Genomic DNA, 20,784 nt, shown 5'->3' on the forward strand with positions numbered 1-20,784 from the left:
CAGACTGCGTGCTGATTTGATGCTTATGTTTTACAAAACTCAAGTGCGTGTTTTTAAAATGTAAAGATAGCATAAAGTATAAATTATAAAGCAGGAATGTTTGTGTCTAAGGACATGAACAGACAGGCCAAAATAAAGCTGCTTCAGGTCACTTTGGAGGTATGCTGTTTAAATGACACATGTATCTCAAGAGGCCAGAAGTTGTGCCAAAGCTGTGCTCCACTCCTTAGGACTGGAGTATGGCTTTGGCACAGCTTTCGGCCTCTTAGGATGCATGCATCATGTAAACATCATACCTCCAAAGTGACTTGAAGCAGCTTTATTTTGGCCTGTCTGTTTGGGCCCTAATACTAAGAGCATAGGCACTAGCTCATTCCAAAATGATAAGCCTGAGAGAAAACATAAACAAATGGCTAACTTATAATAAACTGCAAAAGATATGCCTTTAAGGCTGTATTGCATAAACAAATTACTGGCTGATGGAATCTAATGGAAGGTCACCAAGAACCACTAGTCTCCAAGTGTTACATCATACAGTATTCTAAAGACCAGTACAATTATTGGTTTGGCTGAAAGAGAACACTATATTCGTAAGCGGAGTCCTTAATAGCTTTAATGCTGACAGTGCCATACAACACTGTTCCTAGCCATACAACACTGGCAAGAGAAAATCTTATCTCTCAAATAGGGTAGATGAAGATCTTATGTAAACTGATATATGTCCATTATGAAGATAATGATACACATAATGGATATATATATACTATCTAGTATACTGCTGTTGCCCATGGACATTCCATTTAATTCCTATGTTTAAATACTGCCAATAGGTCTATTTTTCATTAATCTGTGTAAACCTCATTTTCAAAATTATTTAATCAATACCAAGTTACCAGTGTGAATACAGAAATGATAGGAAGTTGAAAGCTTTTACGGCCAGCATCCATAGTCTTCAGTGGGTTTTCCGGGCTATGTAGCTGTGTCCCTGCATGCCACCACCCTCTGAAGATGCCAGCCACAGATGCAGGTGAAATGTCAGGAATAAACTCTTCCAGAACACAACCACACAGCCCAAAACACCTCAAAGAAAACTACAGAAATGATAGTCTCAAAGGAAGGGATTCTACTGTAAATGGAACACAGATTGTATATTGATACTACATACATACAAAACAAAGAAACAAAACATTCAGTGTAATTCTCCACCTCCTGGTCTTCTAGTTAGTTTCAAATTCAGATTTTTAAAAAATATTAAAATAATCACAACCTGTAAAACATGCTAGCACTTTTATAGTACTGAGAAGTGGAAACTGACTGAATAAATTAGAAACAAGAGTGAAACTATTCTTACCCATCTACTACACAAGTGTACCAGACAGACAGCAGAAACAAAATATGTAAGAAATGCAGTTGGTCCTTTGGATCAGTGGGGTTTCAGATCCAGCACCTCCATGAATGCAAAAACACATGGATAACCACACGTCATATTATTAAATAATGGGGACATGAATGTACATGCTTCAATATGTCCGTATTCACATCAACACTGATAATATGGAGTGTGACAATCAATGATCAGATTCGCAAATCCAAAGGCCCAGATCTAAACGTCCCACTGTACAGGTAACAACTTATTGTTTGAAGTGATTCTATCCAGGGCCTTTTCGGAAGCCTCAGGTTCAGACTTCCTTCTCCCTTGAGCTAGGTAGCTGGCCTCTGCATGTTGCAAAATGCTAGGAGTTTCCTCAGTTGCTTTTTGATGATCTGCTCCCTTGATCCCCTTCTTCTGAAGGCCCAATCTGGAGCATTTACTCTGGATAGTTTTTCTGTATGTCTGTGTGTGTGGGGGGGGGGGGGGGCTTTTGAGGGAGAAGATCACCGAAAAGCAACCCAGAAAATTCATCCCAGATTGAGACATACAGAAGTAGGATCTAGAGCCTTTTCAGCAGCCTCAGCTTTCTCCTTCCTACTCCTGCAAGCTGGGTGGGCCAGCACTAACCTGTAGTTAAGTCGACCCAGGTTTTCAAGGTAAATCTTTTGACTAAAATTTCTAGACTTATAGTAGAATATATACGGTTAATGGACACAGCAATAACTAGGTTGTAATGCCCATGAAAGATGGATCTTGCATACCAGTGTATTTCCTCCACAGATAGTATATGGGTTAGGATACCCTAATATTATGTAAGATGCATAATGACTTACCTACATATAATGTATTATTATTATTATTATTATTATTATTATTATTATTATTATCAACAACAACATTATTTATTCCATTTATATACCATTTCTCTACCAGTGAGAGAAAGGCAGCTCAGAAACAATGAAACAAAATTAACTAAAAACTAGCTTCTAGTGTTGAAAAATTCTTAAGAGTTTTCCCCTTTTCCATAAGCTTTCCCCTTATGCTGATGTACTGATAGTTTACCTCCAGATGCAGATAGTCCCAGAGCTCCTGTTTTTTTTGCTGATACAGTTTACTTGGTCTTGAATATTCTTTCTGTGCTTCACCTGAGAGAAAGGCTTGTACCACCAGATAGGTACTTTCAAGAATCCCTTTGAGAATTAATAATTAAAAAAAGTATATGATATACACTAGCAATACTAAAATGTCTTGGCTTTACAACAGATCCTGACTGAAACACAGATCCTGACTGAAACAATCTAAACAGATTAATCTAAGTCATGCAGAGAGTTAAGGTACATTTTTATAGGCAGATCATTTATTCAGCCTTTACTAGGATGCTCTCATTCTACAAGCAGGGAATTCCTCCAGTGTTCTGTTCCCTTCATTAGAAATTGACTTGCAAATAGCACATGAACCAGACTTGTGTTGTTTTTAAAACCCCAGCATATAAACTTTGTGAAGTGGCGAACACTGTCTAGTTGACTTTCTGTTCTGAGCATGTGGGTTGTGGGTGCATGGTCTGAATGTTATCCTGCAAAACCTAGTGCCTAGAGTTGGCCAGCTCTGTCTCATTCCACATATTGTCCTCATCCAATTCCAAAAATCTATTTTTTTAGATAACAAATTTTACTGAAAACTGGTAGTGAGGATGGGTGCTCTCTGATTTTTTTTAAACACAATCCTGCAGATTGAATGAGTGTCAAGTCCCAGAAAGTTGCTTTTCAAGTGAATAAATGAATTGTACACTGCTAGTACAATGAGTCGTCAAGACACAGAGTCTACATGAGGAAAGATGTACTGAAAGACTCAGGAAGAAGCTACATTGCTTTACTTTCTGGACTGAATTTATTACTTTTTTCAAAGAAAAAAATGCTGTTTAATATTATTTCTTTCCTTTTTTAAACTGGTGGCCTGCACAGAAGTGTGCTCTCTAGACTCTGTCCTCTCCCTGAGCAGTCAGTAAGGTTAAGGCTGACAGACAGTGAATTAGTGATTCCCTCAAAGTCACCTGTCATCTTCAGGAATGAGTGGGGATCTGAACCCAAGGCTCACCAGTCTAAACTTTAACCATTACAATCTAATACTTTTTAAAAAAAACCTTTACCTTTGGTGGAAGCTTCCCCTCAGCAACATTCAAGATTTCTCCATTGCAAATGTTAAGTTCTTTTAGTGTGGCACTCTGTGGCATAAAAATAAACACAGAATTCACCTCAAGGTTCAAACAAGCCAAAGTATTTTTTTTAAAGATAAAATGACTCAAAACAGCAAAACCATAGAACATTATTCTTCTATGACAGTTCCCTCCAAAAGCTAATTCCAGTTTATAAAAACACTAAAAATAACGTGAGCTGTATGTAACTAGTTTATAGAACTTTACTATAGTTTACTGCAAATTATTTTTATTGAGTCTTCTAAAAGTAACATTGACATTACTACAGTATTGGTGCATGTTCTACCTCCTCGTGTAATGGTTCCCCAGGTTCATAACACCAGTCAATCTTTCTCAAATGCCAGCTGTCTCCTGAAAACAAAAGAGATTATTTAAAGTCATGCTGAAAATATAGCTTCCATCCATCTACCTACCTATGTACCTACCTATCTATATCCATCCATTTATTAAAACTAGAAGGAGCACTAAAACACTAAAACACTAAAGCACTAAAACCTCTTTAATTGTACATTCACTCTAGAGCTCTTTTTGTTACCCTAACTTTACTTCCTTGTTGTTTTTTCTTTCTCTCCACATGTGGCCCTTCAGCCTTTTGCTTAGCTCACTATAACCCCCCTTACCTGACAAAAGAACATTTTTTCTGTCTTTTCTAATTGTTTGAAGAGTTTAGGGGTCCTGTAGAAAGAAGGAATACATGGAATAGCCTAGTGGCCTTGTGAAGCAATTAATATCCAAAAGCCTAACTCCATCTTTTGCTTTAATGGTTACCATCTACTGGATGACAACAGTGCTGCAAGCCATAGACAGGATTTTAAGGAACCAAAGTTAATTAATCTGTTTTAAAACAACCCTGAGGTACACACTCCTAGGCTGCCAAATTTCAGCTGTCCAAGTGTTCTAGTTTAAGAGTTATGGCAGAGACAGAAACAGAGCTTCAAGGTCCCTCTGGGCCAGGTAGGGACGCAGTTGGCGTATCAACAAAAGTTGGTACCAAGCACTGGGCTCAGGCATGATGGCGCTGTGCCCAGCTGTTCTTCTCTCCCTCAAAGACCAGAACTGTTTTATTATTACAGGCAATATATGTAGGTTTTGGGACAGATTAGCCTAACAGCTTCTGATGCCTTCTTTTCATAATACAGTTGGCCCCATAACGATGGATTGAAAATATGCCACCCCCCAAAAAAATCCAAAAAGCACACCTTGATTTTGCCATTTTACTACACACCAAATATAATGGGACTCAAACATCCATGGATTTTGGTATCCATGGAGAGTTCTGGAATCAAATCTCAGTGGATACCAAGATTAAATTTCAATCACATTAAACTGCAAAGATGGCGGAGGGGAGAATTCCTTAGCAGATTATAAAAACTGCAAGGGGCACAAAAGATTTTGTCATAATCAAACAATGGTTCAACTGTGTATTATTTAGTTTTGAATTCTTTACTTTGACCATCAGTAATATTTTTACTTTGATCATCTGTACACAGGATATACAAAAAGCACATGAACTGAAAATCGCTAAAAAAGCAAAGCATGCTCACAGTAAATGCTTAAAATTCTTGTAATCTTTCAGCAGTACTTGCAGGATATTGTTAATTTCTTCAACTTTATCCTATCCTTTCCTGAGCATCACTGATTTTGTTTTGCCATTTAAAAGCTTCTCCATAATATTTATACTAACCTGCTAAGCCAGATTTCTTCAGCATTAAATTTAGACACTGAAAGAAAAATATATGCTATGAAATTAACACAATTTCCACAACTGGAAAACAGCAGAATTTTCTCATCTGGAAACTAAATGTATACTGGCAATATTCCTTTTAAAATATTTAACGGCAATAAAACATGCATGCATACAACCAGGGACAGAAAGACAATTATTTTTCAGGTTCAATGTGAAACTGCATTTATTTTTCAACCTATGCTGCCCGTCTGGGTAGGAATGTAAAGAATAATCTGATTTTTTAAAAATGAATTCTTTTCCTTTTCTTTCAGTTAGAATGGGTGTCTAAAAACATTGTGGTATCTACAGAAAAAAATGACATGAGATACCTTTTCAACCCCCTTCATCTCTCTCTTTTGGCAATTCAGCACTTTTTGAAAAGATTGCAAAGGGATTTTGTGCAAAAACCCAATTGTATCATATACAATTTATTTCTCATAATAAGTGTATCAGGGGAAATAAAAAAAATAATGGGAAAACTTTTGAAACACAACATACAATGTTTTCTGCACAAAATGTTTCATGACATTTTCAGAAAAGGATCCAAAATACAAAAAAAAAGCTCAAAAATGTGCAAAAACTTGTAATTTCACCCAGCAGGTGTTGTTACTGTGTGTGAGAACATAATAAGTAAAGATCTACATCCTTACTTCTCGAGCAGTGTTGATAATTTTTAATCTGGCGAAGTGCATCTTATTTCAATGAGATGAACCGACAGCCTGCCCCTGCTATCACAGGATTGTAAAGCAGCAATACCTGTACAGTTGATGCATCTTATAAGAGTGGAAGGTGACAATGTGAGAGAGGAATTAGCAAAAATTACCTCTCCAGTTTCGCTAGTGGTATTCTTCCACTTGCAGAAGAAGTCAGTATCCAACCCAATGTTCAGTAGTTTATTTTTCATTCCTGATTCTATCACCTCTAACAGTAATAAAACTGAAATAATAGATACACAAGTGCACCCTTCATTCATATGACCAATTTTAAAATTTTGTTTATTTATTACATTACTTTTACCTTGTGTGTTAAAGCCAAGAATTGAAAAGACAATTTATTGGGGAAATTACAGGTACAGACTGCTAGTTTGCGGTGGCCTGGGACCAAAATTAGGGCTAGGGAGCATGCTCCGCACTCTCCCAGAGCCATTTTGGGTATGCACACGTGCAAAGATGACGTGTCTTGTGTGCTGCGTCCAAATGGGGCAGTGCACAAAAGACGTCACTGCGGCGCTCAAGGGTGCTAATGGCACCTTGGCAGCGACACGGAAAGGGGATGCTTTTTGCAGCTCTTTTTTGGGGCAGATTGTTGCCGCACCTGTGCAGTTGTTGTGGCAACAATCTGGGGCAGAAAGGGGCAGCGTCTCACCACCCCTTCCTGACCGTCTGTACCAGGCCATAGTAAATGTCAAAACAAATTAAGGGGCGAAACAGTCTGGAGGAAGAGGCAGATGAAGCTGCCCCTTCAAAAGGTAGACTGGAGCAGCAGTGAACATATGTCACGGCCCCAATCCACCTTTCCCCAGCCGAAAAGGAGCATCAAAGAGACATTCCTTTTCAGTCAGCAAAAGCCGGCTTTTCCTACCCTACTGCAGCAGGAAGCTAGCTTTAAGACACTCTGGCAGCGTGCAGCATATAAATGCTGCATCGCCAGAATGCCTTGAAGCTACCCACATGTAAATGTCCAGGGCGACTTCAGGATGTGTGGCATATAAATGATGCACTCCGAAACTGCCCAGACAGCGGCATAAAGAGGCAGTCTGTTTCAGCCCAATATAACAAAGAATTTCAGTTAACTTTTCTTTGATTAGACAGATTAGTATGTTTAGCCCTAATAAACAGATTTATTTTGATGTTTTTAGGCTCATTAAATTTTTCCAGACGGGATATAATTTTAGAGGACTAAGGTAAAGTAAGGTAAGGTAAGACAAGATAAGGTAAGGCAAGGCAGAGGCTAGATTAAAAGATTTGAAAGTCTATACAGCAATTATTGTTTATAGAACAGAGAGCTCATGTAATTTACCTCTTTTACAGTGGCAGTCTCCTCCACCACTATCTCTTTCTCTGGACTAGACTGAAGATCATGTCCAACAATAAAATACAGGAAAAGCTAAGAAAAAGATAGCATGTAAAGTTTTTTAAAATAGTTTTTCCCCTACTGTCCAAGCAGTTTTAACTAGATTTAAACAATAAATGTAAAGGGGGAGCAACTTGGACTCCAGCTTCTGTCAGACCAAGACAGTGTGCCAAATGTCAGAGATGATGGCATGCGCACCCATTATGTCCAATGGGGCTTGGATATTTGCATTTTTTTTCGATTCACCGGGGGTGGGTGGGTTCCAGAACAGATCCCCCGCAAATCAGGAGGGACGACTGTACTTGATTTTTAAAAAATTAGTTATATATCTTAAATAGGATTTAAGATTCAAATTTTTTTTTTAAAAAAAGCTTTTTAGACTTGATTACATTTTGAGAGGATTACAGTTCTGCAGTGCAGCATAACCCTCCCATACAAATGATACAGGTTTAAGGGTCCAGCTTCTCTAATTAAAAGGTGTGATGTAGAAGATTAGAAGAACGTTTCTCTTCCTGAGACAATTGTGAACAGTATTTGCTGGGAATAAGATTTCACAATACTAATAGTACAAAGCAACTTCCTTTTATTGATACATTCAATAAATAGTCAGCAATATGGAATACAACACTGTTAAACTGAATCCCCCTTGTAAGATGAAAGGTATCTGATATCAAAGAACTGGCTTAAAATCACAGCCCTCTTCTTTTGAATGGTTTTTAAAGAAAATGTGGTTCGAAATTAAGGAAAGTTATATATATACATACACACCAGTATGCTAGCTGTGAATCAACACAGTTCAGTTCAGAGGCAGGATAAACTATTTTTGGACTACAATTCTCCGAATCTGCTAGTTAACATGCATTAAAACAGTGTACATATCAACAAATTCAGTGAGAATTTATGGAATTCCATAACAAAAAGAGCATTAATTGTGCTATATTCATTCTTAATATTAACATCAAAATTACAAGTCCAAACAAGTTAAAAAATTATTTAAATATGAACAGTCTCTTGCAAAAGTTTATTCTATTGCTTATTTTACCTGAGTAGATGTTGGAGCTTTTCCAGAGCAAAGGCCTAGTAAGCTTCCCATTTTCAGCTCTGCTTCTTTAACCGTATAATCCTCCGGCACTTAACAGGTGCAATACAAGAACATATAATTTTTAAAATTAGAATAGGTACAAAAAGTATTAAAAATAATCTCACAAATGCATTGTAATTCATACATTTTAGAAAGTTTAAGTCATTGAACACAGGTGCCAGAACCCTGCATCAAGGAGATGTAACGTAATTGTTTGGAACTTAAAGAACTGCACAAGCCTATTTGATGCAATCCTCCCAAGCCTACCTTTTTAGTCCTGCAACCTCTCCTAACACATTTCCAGCACAGAGGATCAGGGGTCACATGTACAGTGACTTTAGCTGGAAGCACTGCAAAAAATATCCACTGGAACCTTTAAGAAATCCTTGGGCGATCACTCCAGATAATTCTTCCAGCATCTCCAGCAAAAGGGAAGAGGCTGCTGATGTTGCCATTGATCCTCTGCACTCCCAAAATGGAAATAACTGTGTTGTGAGGAGGGAGAGATTTACTGAAAAAGACTTACGACAGCATAAATTGGATTTATGGTATTGTAAGTCTTCAAAATAATTCTGGGAATCACTATTAATCAGAAGTTTCAACACCTTTTGATTCAAGTGAGGTTTATGTTTATTTATGGCTCATTCCAAGATTGCAAACTAAGAAGGAATTACTGTTTGCTGTTGCTCACATAGAATGTAATATTTAAAACTTCCCTCTCTCCTATTTAAACATATGCTGTATAAACAGATGAAATCACTTGTAGTATACCCACCAGAATTCACATGTTTAGAGAATAAAGCTCATTCTTTGGACAACTGTTTCTCAGAATGGTGCCTGCATCAAACATGATGGAACTTTCCTCAATGAACACCCTGCAGCAGTGCCAGGACGTAACAGCCGTGCTGTTTGGATGCGACGCAGCCGTCACGTCAAAATGGCAGCGCCCATGTAGACAGGGCGCTGCCATTTTGACGTACTGAGTACGTCCTAGGGTTAGGGAGCATCTGAAAAGGACCTAGTACATGCTTTTTGGCCCATCTGGATAGGGCCTATGTTACATAATTTTTATAAATAGTTTTGGAGGTGTAGATACAGGAAAACCTTGTCTTAAACATTTTATTCACTATTTTAAAAATAACTCCATTTTTTCATCTTCTTACTTTCATTTAAAAAAAAAGCTTCAGGAAAAAAAGTTCACCAAATGATACACATTTCAAAATATTTTTTCTGCTTTACAAATTTACTAATTATTTACTACTACTACTACTACTACTACTACTAAAGGAAATTTAGGCCCCGTACAGTAGGCAAGTAGCCTAGGCAAACTAGGGCTGAGCATCCACACGCACCCAGCCCTAGTTTCATTTCACCGCCCACCCACCATCATGGTGCACGCCCATCCATACGGCATGAAGTCCATGGTGTGTAGCGCCCAAATAGCGCTGGCCGGAAGGGTGTCATTATGGTGTGCGAGCGCGCCAATGACGCCCCTTCTAGAAAGCTGCTCAGAGAATGCGGCCATCTGTACTTCCAGCCACCCCTTAGTTTTTCTTTTTTCTGAGCCTTCACATTTCTAAACATAGCTAATGGTATGGGATTATAGGATTCCAGCTTCAAACCACATACAAGGCTGCAGTTGCTCTGATTTAGAAGACTGAGCCATTACCTTACCTGGGCAGAGAAGTTTCCCGTTTTTGCTAATGGGTCTGAGACAGCTATTATTAACTGAAACATGAAAAAAGAGTTCAAAAATGAAATAAAAACAGCCATAGGAAAAATAATAATTAGCATGAGCTTTTTTAATCTTAGTAATAGACAGGTAATTAGGACAAGATCAACTGGCCCTATCTTTCTGAAGGCAACGCAAACAATCTTATCAGTCCCTCCCAAGCAAGATCATCTGTCTGTATCAAAGATAAAAGTTAAACATACACATTTAAAATCAATTTTATTAATCTAACTTGAAATTTGAAGCATTAAAAAAGTCAACAGATAATATTACTGTATATGTAATATTATTAGAACCTAAAAAAACAAAAGACAAAACAGAAACTTAAAACAGAGAATATCAAAATACCACATATTTTAATGGCAGATTTATAACACATTTTCACTAAGCTAGGACCCTATAATTTTCTTTGATTTTTAAAAGATAATCTAAACTAGCAGAAGGGAAAACTAATGTTATATTTTGGATGCACAAAATAGTAAATAACAGGTGAAAACTACATCTTAAAGGGATCATTTTTTACTGGTGTACCATTTCTCTAATCATGTAGTGCGTTTAGTGTTCACCATCCAGATTCTTTGTACCACACTGCAGAGGATTGGAACAGATTGCTTTGGTATGACTAGGATTAGTACATTCAGGAAATGTCAGAAGGGGATCTGTTTCCTTAATCATATAGGTACTCTCATGTCTGTATTATTCTATCACCCTACTTGTTCAACTTATATGCTGAAAACATTGTAAGAAAAGCAGAGCTAAATCAGGAGTGAAGGTATGAGGAAGGAATATCAACAATCTAAGGTGCATGGATGATAAAATAATAATGATGGAAGACATCACAGACTTGGAAATGTTACTAAGGAAGGTTAAAGAGGAAAGTGTGAAGGAAGGATTAATGCTGAACCTAAAGAAAAGGACAGGTTGCTTATCTGTAATTGTAGCTGAGTGGTCATCTGTGACTTCAATCAAATGGGTTATCCTGTGACTGGCAAAGCATATTCAGAAACATCTAGTGGTATTACAAACATTTTGTCAGTAGCCCCAGCCACTCTCCAACTGTCTTATTTGATCTCTTCCCCCCATAACTCTCAGTTCCATGGACGCCAAAGCAGCAGCCCAGGATCCAAAGAAGGGCAAGGCATGATGAGGGGAGAATGGGAGGGGAATGATTTGTATGAATTCACAGATGACCACACACAAGCAGGGCATATTGCTCCCACACAGAATCACTGTCTGTGAACCCAAGGTAAAGAACCTCAAGACCGAAGGACGACCAGTCTTGATCATGTGGGGACTCTGCAGTTGTCAAGCAGAGAAATTTAATACAGAGATGTAGTTGAAACAACACCCACTCAAGATAATGAGCCAGTCACGCAGGCAGAAAAAAAAAGGCCTGCCCGCTCACTCATATGTCGCACAGATAGCCACTAAATCCCAGGAACAGAGACTTTGGAGATACTGGCTATTCGTAATCTGAAGATGAATGAGAGAAGAAATCATTTTGGAGGGTGATAACATCCAAGAAGCTAAAGTAATTTGGAAGATATATGTCTTGCCTGAAATGGGCAGGAAACAAGACCACAAATAAAAGGAAACCTCTGGCCAAGACAAGCAGGTGTCAGATTCCTCACAAAATGTATAGCATTACAGCTTTATTAGCCACAGTGACCTCCAATGGAAAGATATCCAGTGGGTGCTGGATGTGGAGCAAGAGAAGGAATCAACTGTAATTGTTAATTGCACTAATAAAGAACAGAAAAAGGTATTGTGTACAAATGCTTCTTTGTCCAATAAGAAAAAAGCACTACCACCTGAAGGGTTAAAGAAATGTGTAGCAATTTATGGCTTCGATAATAAAAAAAGGCTTATAAAGCCCTTGGAAAAGTGATGGTATGGCTATAAAAGGACCCTTAACGTAGGACAGAGACAGTCACAAGATAAGCCACTTGAAATCATTATATGATATAACGTGGCATCAAGGTCCTTCAAAGCCAAAAGTACTTTTAAGGACGAAATGTCCTTACTAGCATAGAGAGTTAAGTGAACAAAATCTGAGCTCAACAATGAGATGGCTAAGTGTCACCAGCAAAGAAAGTCAGAGAGAAATTGTCCCTATCATAGATGTGAGTAGTCTGGACAGTCCATTCCATTCAGAGACAGCTTGAACGGCTTGGACCTGGAGAAGACCTTCAGTAAGAAATTCTAGAATTATGCCAGAGATGCATAACCCAATCACCTGGTCATCAGAGAGGAGGAAATAGTACCTTGCCAAGTTTCTCTGAGTGCAGCCAATACATTGGTGACAAGACAGGAACAGTAAGACGAGTACAAGAAATAACCCCTGTGACAAACAGGACATGGTGCAATTAAAAGCATAATGCTCCAGGGTTGCCAGCATAAAACCAAGTACTGTTTGATGAAAGGGGGCAGGATCCATACAATAGTGGTCTGTCCAGTGCCTGAATGATGAGCCATGTCCTCACAGAGATGAGGAGATCAAACATCATCCAAGATGAAAATATCGAAGGCTTTCATGGCCGGCATCCATAGTTTTTTGGGCTATGTGGCCATGTTCTAGAAGAGTTTCTTCCTGACGTTTCGCCAGCATCTGTGGCTGGCATCTCTGAAGAAGCCAGAGATCTCCTTAGAGGCCAAGATGATTAAATTGAGGCCAATATCCTTTACCATATAATGAGAAGGCATTAATCACTGGAAAAGACAATAATACTTGGAAAGGTAGAGGGGAGAAGAGAGAGGAAGACCTCATGCCAGATGAATGGCATTAAACAGCAGAAGCACTGGGTTAGACTGCAAAATTTTCTCACTGGAGGAGAGATTATTTTTGCTCATTCTTTCTTCACCTACCAAAATAAAACCCTAAACAGCTACTCTGCAGGGCCTTGCTATAACTAAAGTGAGAAACTGTGGGAGGCTGCAAGTGGGTGGGTACCTTGGCCACTTCTGCAAATTGAAAGAGCCTTTTTGTTTACAGAAAGGAATTCCCCCCGGATCCGACCTATCTCTTATCCTAGCTCCTCTTACACTAGTTTAAGTCTTCAATATTAACCCTGAAATAACAAAGCCAGCTAACTTAAATATATAAAACTGTCTTACCTAGCTCCTTGTCCAGCTGCATTTCCTCAATTGCTTTAATTCGGATATCTGCCATTACCTAAAAAAAACCAGTTAATGCAGTGCAATAAATAATAAACTGAAGAAACACAGACACTGCTTTTTGTCCAGACATTGCTTTTTCACTGTGCAAGCAGAAGGCAGACTGCCCAATTAATCTCTCCCTTCCCCTTTTCCCTAGAACCCCATCACTCTCAAAAAACAAAACAGAACAGAACAAAAAGCCCAGCTCTCCAGATTACTGGGGTCTTTCTATAACTTCAGTGTCACATAGAACAGTGCAAGGAGAGTCACGCTAATTTGGGAAGAGGAATCTGACACTGGGATTTTTAGAAACACAGGGTTCTAATAAGGGGTAGAAGTGGAAAATAAAGATTAAATGTACAATATGCCTCCCACCTATGCAACCACTGGAGACAAGTCTTTACAATATTTGCATTTTAATATTCACCTCTGTTAGAGATGAATAATTATTTGCTATTATTCATTTCTTCACCAATGGGAAAAATGGGAAACCCAATTGGGAAGAATAACACAGTGGTGAGAATTTTGTGCAGTTTTGACCCAGTAGTTGAATATTCTGAAGTGTTTTGGGAAACTGCAGAAGTACACGCTTTCCCCCCATGAGAATTGTGAGCTTTTGCACGCGCACACATACACACACACAATCCCCCCTAAAAAACCGTTTCTAGGCAGCTAAGTGCAATTTTGTGCAAAATTAGTGTTTTCAACAAAAATGCCAGCAATCTTGCATCACAAATAATCTGGCACAAAAAATCTTGTACAATCTTGCACAATAAAAATCTTATGCAAAAATTGTGTGCAAAAAAAGAAAAAAAGAATAGTGCATAAAAAATAATAAAATTAATAATAATAATAATAATAATAATCACATTATTTTGTTTTTCCAGAGCGGTCTTTATTGTGCAAGATTTTATTTTACAAGACTGCTGTTCTTCTGCACAGAAACTTCTCTCTTGAACAGAAAATACATGTGGCTGCCTGGAAACATTGTCTTTGCACAAAATCTTACAATTCCCATGCAATCTCCTCTGCCCCATGTCTTTCTGCACAGAATAATTACTTTAAAGAGCTCTGGGTGTGTGAATCCCAGGCAAGATGTGAACATAAATATTTATGTTCCCCATTACAAGGAAAACCTATGGAAATTATTTATCCTGACTTGTGAGATCCCTGCTTCTCTCCTTTAGTGAGAGAAAATGTTACAGACAAGAATTTCATTTTACTTGCAGTCCTTTAATTCTTAAGACAAATAAACCTCTCTATCTATGCTAGGCAGATAAAAAGAATACACGTTTAACTGTTTCCTAGAGCTATGTAATCTAAACATTGAAATCGCCATCTTTTTGCATTTTACTATTTTCCTCATAAGCAAATGACTACTCAATGAATTTCAATTTAACTTGCTTAGTTTTTCCTGTGCTAAACATGTTATAGCATATCATTCCTCTTTTTATAGCATGGAAATTCTTATGCATCCCAAGACTACAGGCCACTTTCTTCCATCTTGGTACCAAGTTGCATACTAAAAGCTGTATCTAGGGAAGGTGCCAGAAAATACCCAGTAGAACATGCACTGGTAATGTTGCACAGCATCAGCTGCAAATATGTAGTGTAATTATGGCACACATTCCTGAGGACTGTCAGTTGTCTGAGTACAAAAAATAAGCACAAGGAAAAAATGTACTGCAGAGAAACCCAGCCCGGTCATTTAAATATATCCACTATTCAGAATACAGTACTGCATGCACATTTTCCACCTTAAATTTGGGTGATTTTGGTACTAATTTAGGAAGCTAAGTGTGAATCAGTCCCCAGATGTTCTTGTTACAAACACAAACACATCTTCAAGTCATTTTCTCTTCCCTATAAGCACCTAGAATATAAGCAGGCAAAAGTAACAAGAGAAGCAGCTTCCTGGAACTGGACATGTTAAAAATGAAAACAGAATAAAGTAGCTGGACTGGCTGGCCAGAATGGAAGGACATGAATCACAGGAGATGTAGCCTCTCACAGCCATGCACAATCACAATTCTGTTACTTACTGTTTCAATAGTTGCAGTAATTTTAACTTGTATCTCTTCAGCCTCCAATTTACAGAAATTTTTTACTTGTAACCAGCTGATATCATGCGTAAAAGCAGTCAAATTGCCGCCTGCCACATTCACCATGCTGCAAACAACACATGCTTAGAATGCATAATTATGCACCACATGTAAGACAAAATGCAGGGAATGTATTCTGAACAACTGTACTAATGAAAGCAAATTAATGCCCAGCAGAATACAGTCTTATACCAACAGCTCTTATAGCAAATATGTCACAGCACAATCCCCAACCCCATTGACATCAAGAAGGCATTGTGACAGGCATTAGATATACAAATGTAAGAAAACGCATCATCGGATTTTAAATTGAATTACAGTCGATATTGTGTTCCTATTAGTTCCCCCCCCCCCTTTTTTCCATCTCTTCTTTTATTAATGATTTAGATACTATTGTGAATAAGTTCAACTATGACACACTTTCTAAATGTGAAACAAGTGTCCACTCCGAGAATATTTCAATCTATGTTAGACACAGGAAGGAAAAGGAAAAGGAGTTGCACATCAAGCAGCTATTTGCACCTCCACAGTTGTACATGCACTGATGGCAAATTCATGTAGTCTTTCAGCCAAGAGGCTGTTATCCAAAGTGCATATGTAGTTTTGTCAACTCAAACAGTATAAATGTTAAACCTCATCCAGTCTACATATCAAAGCAATCTCCCTTCTGATCTGATCAAACATCCAATATAGTCCACTGGGTAAAATATTGAAATCATATTGGATGTCCCCATGCCTTAAACTTAAAAAGAGTGGGATTTTTTTTGAACTGTAGGCATGGCAGCTGTGGCTTCAACTTTGTGATTTCCAACCACATTGTTTGTAGATGCACTGATTGTTTGATTAACAGAACTACTGCCTTTTGGAATATGTTGCAAAATGTGATCATGTACTGAAAGACAAATGTGTGCCATTCTTCAACATGTGAAGCCTTCATATAGCACCATATCACCCTGAGTACACTCAGTTTCATCTGATTTTGGAAGCAAAAAAGAGTCAAGCTTGGTTAAAATCTGGATGGCAAACCATCAGGTTCTCAGGGATCTTCAGGTAGGGCTATAGAAGAGTCCTGCCTGAAATCCCAGAGAGCCACTGCCAGTTAACAATCTCGGGCTAGACGGATGATGGTATAGCATAGCATTTATATTACTATACCACTTCATAATGAACTAAGCACTCTCTAAGTGGTTTACAATCTGTAAGACAATTGCCCACAACAATCTGGGTACTCATTTTATCGAAGTACGAAACAATGGAAGGCTGAGTCAACCTGGAGCCCTGCAGTAGCAAATTCACAACGTTGTGGCTGCTGTACCAGCATTTAACCACTGCGCCACCAGGGCTCCAGGCATGATTCCAAATAAAGCAGCTTCCTATGCACCTCAGTCCATATTGGATTAATAGGTCAATATTGGATTACTAGATCAGTATCTAGAGCACTTAACAGACAAATATTTCTAAAAATGTACCCTGTGAATATTAATTTCAATGAAATTGATTTGGATGACTGAAACTGAAGTATGACACCATTTGTTCCGAGATATCTCTTTGGATCTCCTCAAAACATGATGGCATCTATATTAATATTAATGTAAATAGTCCCACCAAAAAATCTCTAGGAAGACACAGTGGGCCCTTGGTATCCACTGGGGTTTGGTTCCAAGTCCCCTTGTGGCCACCAAAATCAGTAGATGCTCGAGTGCCATTAAATACAATGGCACAGTAAAATGGTGTCCCTTATATAACATGGCAAAATCAAGGTTTCCTTTTTGGAATTTAAATATTTTAAAAATATTTTCAAGCCACTGATGGTTGAATCCATGGTTAAAAAATCCATGGATCTGGAGACCTGACTGTTTATTTAATATACACATTCCCATATCACACCTGTGTTACTGAAAGAAATGAAATTATAAAAATTCACAACACTTTTTCAATAATCATGTCTTTACAAAATAAATGTAGGAACAAGATGACACATAGGTTCTTTCACAGAAACAGTCCTATTGGGGGAAATGACAGAAGAGAACACTTAATATAAACCCCTTGGAAGACAACTCCAGCTCCAAAAGGTTCAAAACAAATGCTGGCAAAGGAAACTAACTTTGAAAAACTAGCTTCTGAAAACTAGCTTTGTCAGCATTGTTCAGAGTTACTCACCATGGTCAAATCTTGTTACATTGATTTTTCATACCACTTGTTTCTCAGCAGGATTTAATCTTGGGGGGGGGGAGCGCTGTAGAGTGTGCTCCCAAGCCTCCTTCTCATCAATTTGTTCCCAAATAATGTCAACAGGAAGATTTGTTTTACCTCAAGAATAAACCTCCAAACCTGAAGTTATGAAAAGCTTGAGCATCTCAATCTCCTCTTTTTTCCCCCTTTCTCCCTAACTGATATTCATCAGTCCTCAACATTCCTGGAAGACACTGCTAATGCTTAAACTTCACTTGATTGTTCTGTGTTTTCCTTTCTTTTAAAACCTACAAATTGATGGAGGGGCAAACCCAGAAGGTGGCGCTGGGGGACTCCTTCTCGAATCACTGGCCATAGGCCTGTGGCGTTCCTCAGCATTCTATGTTGTCCCCTATGCTGTTTAACATTTATATGAAACCATTGGGAGAGGTCGTCTGCAGTTTTGGGGTGCGATGTCATCAATATACAGATGACACTCAACCTTACTACTCCTTTCCACCTCAATCCAAGGAGGTTGTCCTGGTCCTAAACCAGTGTCTGTCAACGGTAACTGACTGGATGAGGACAAACAAGTTGAAACTTAATCCAGACAAGATAGAGGTGCTCCTGGTCAGTTGGAAGGCAAGTCAGGGAAAAGGGGATCCAGACTATGTTAGATGGGGTTACACTCCCCTTGAAGACACAGGTTCACAGTTTGGGGGTTAGATGGGGTTACACTCCCCTTGAAGACACAGGTTCACAGTTTGGGGGTACTCTTGGACTCAACTTTGAACCTGGAGGCCCAGGTCTCTGCAGTAACCAGAAGTGCTTTTGCACATTTAAAGCTTGTGTGCCAGGAGCACCAGTTCGTTGAGACACCAGATATGGCCTCAATGCCACATGCCTTGGTTACATCCCGTTTGGACTATTGTCACAGGCTCTATGTGGGGCTGCCTTTGAAGAGTGTTCAGAAACTTCAGCTGGTCCAAAGAGCTGCAGCCAGGCTGTTAACTGGGCAGGATACAGAGACTACACTACACCTCTGTTGAAATAGCTCCATTGGCTTCCAGTTTGTTTCCGGGCTCAATTCAAAGTACTGGTCATGACCTATAAAGCCCTATATGTCTCAGGTCCATGCTATTTGGCAGACCATATCTTCCTGTATGAACCAGCCCAGGCCCTGAGATCCTCTGGAGAGGCCCTTTTCTATGTCCCACCACTATCACAAGCACAGTTGGTGGGGACGTGGGAGAGGGCCTTTTCGGTGGCTGCCCTAGACTCTGGAACGCCCTTCCCAGGGAGACCAGAATGGCCCCCTTCTTGTTTGCCTTCCGCTGGCAGGCTAAGACCTACCTGTTCAGGCAGGCTTTTAAAACAGAATGGTTATAAAGGACTGGCTTGGGATATTGTTTCATTTTAAAGTGTTTTATATAGTTTTCTCTTTTTAAAATGTAATTTATTCCTTTAATAGCTATCTATTTTAACATTGTAATAATTTAATTCCTTTTTAATGCACCTCTTTTCTATGTTTTTAATTGTATGTGAAGATACTGTGAGTCACAGTTCTGGGGAAAAAGTGGGATACTACTACTAATGATGATGATGATGTTTCTATATATGACTTAATCTTAAAGTGTATAGAAATCAGAGTATTTTACTTTCAAATTAATAAGCACTGGGCCACCAAGTTTAGGTTTAGAAGGAATTGTGATCTCAAGCAACAACTACAGGCTGACATTCTTAGGGGAAAGGCTGTATGGTTTTGTAAAAGATGTGCACTGCCTAAGCAACTTACAAAGATTTTAAAGCTAAAAAATTTAAAGCTTTAATCTTCTGTCAAAAACAGTATACATTTGATCCCAGAGGGCAGGAAGCTGGATCTGCTGATTCCCAAATACTTCTACCCCTAAGAGTCTATGCATTAAAAGTACAAACCACTAGTCTGAAAAATGAATAAAAACAAAGAGCTCATCTGGCTTGCCAAACAAGCTTCCAGAATGGAATTACACCGTGAAATCAGAAATCAAAATAATAATGCAATGAGAGATCAATTTGAGACACATACCTTTGATCGTGGCTATCTAAAACTAGAATTGAGCTTCCATCACTAAGTCCAACAGTCCTGAGAGACTTTTCCATATCTTCCTCAGGAATAACTTTCCAGTTGTCAGCTTCTTTCTCAGACCCTGAATGATTTTTTAAGATTATCCCTTTAGATGACGTTAAAGTTTCACAAATCATTCTCAGGCTTGAACTACATGAAAAAACATGTTGGGACTCCATAAACTGCTGCCCCTTTCGTCCTTCATTATGTCCAGCTAAACGAAGAACATTTATGAGAACAGGTTCATGGTCAGTGCCAGTCTGAACCTCCACTCCATCAACCTATGGAAACAAAATTGAAAAAGTCTGAAAAAAAATAAGGAGAAATTAACTTTTCAACTTCAGTACTCTGTCACTGGCGAATCATGGTTTCTTTATGTACTTCATGGAACATATAATAATTTTGTTTTCTAAGGGGCGAAGTAGATGGACATCCAGGAGCAGCCAGAAGCTGCTCTCAGCTTGATCACCTTAGGACTATGCTGAACACGTGCTGCAGCCCTGAGGGCACCTCCCGCTACAGACCCCAATGGACTGTGTGTGGCAAGGAGCAGAAAAGATCTGCTCTTTTGGGGGTCGGTTTTAGGCCACCTTAGGTGGCCTCAGCATGCAGCATGTATCATCTAAACGCCATGCCCCCAGAGTGGCCAGAAGACGCTTCAGTCTGCCTGTCTTTTTCAGGCCTTTGTAGTATATTAAATTTTGTGAATATTCAGAAATTTTGAGTGGTCACAGTAAAATAAACGACTCATAATCAGGAAGCAGCTAACAAGTCTGCTGATTCCACACAGTGGAAGATTTATTCCACCCCAGGCTACTAAGCTAGGAGGTGCCACAGAATTCCTTGTTATTCCCATGATGTTTAATACCCACATGAATTGCTGGGTAAGGTTATTAGGAGTATAATGATGACACCCAGGTAAACTTTTCCTTTTCAATCAGGGGTTTCCAAATGATGGACCAGTGCCTGCATGTTCTGAAGGGCTGGGTGGGGGCCAATAACTAAAACTGAATCCTAATGAGATGGAGTTCTATGGACACTCTGTGGTTCTGAT

At 38.8% G+C, this 20,784-nt stretch overlaps 1 protein-coding gene across 1 annotated transcript in view; it reads right to left on the reverse strand.

The window, feature by feature from the left end:
- The window catches only part of USP40 (ubiquitin specific peptidase 40), a 64,675-nt gene that overhangs the window by 11,428 nt on the left and 32,463 nt on the right, over positions 1 to 20,784 (reverse strand). Inside the window, 11 exon segments of the mRNA XM_042480190.1 lie at positions 2,435 to 2,471; positions 2,473 to 2,562; positions 3,519 to 3,593; positions 3,871 to 3,935; positions 5,269 to 5,305; positions 7,330 to 7,416; positions 8,426 to 8,514; positions 10,139 to 10,192; positions 13,311 to 13,368; positions 15,395 to 15,521; positions 19,692 to 20,011. Coding sequence (XP_042336124.1) covers positions 2,435 to 2,471; positions 2,473 to 2,562; positions 3,519 to 3,593; positions 3,871 to 3,935; positions 5,269 to 5,305; positions 7,330 to 7,416; positions 8,426 to 8,514; positions 10,139 to 10,192; positions 13,311 to 13,368; positions 15,395 to 15,521; positions 19,692 to 20,011 — 1,039 coding nt within the window.

Source organism: Sceloporus undulatus, chromosome 1 (assembly GCF_019175285.1).
Source record: "Sceloporus undulatus isolate JIND9_A2432 ecotype Alabama chromosome 1, SceUnd_v1.1, whole genome shotgun sequence".
Lineage (NCBI taxonomy): Eukaryota > Metazoa > Chordata > Lepidosauria > Squamata > Phrynosomatidae > Sceloporus > Sceloporus undulatus.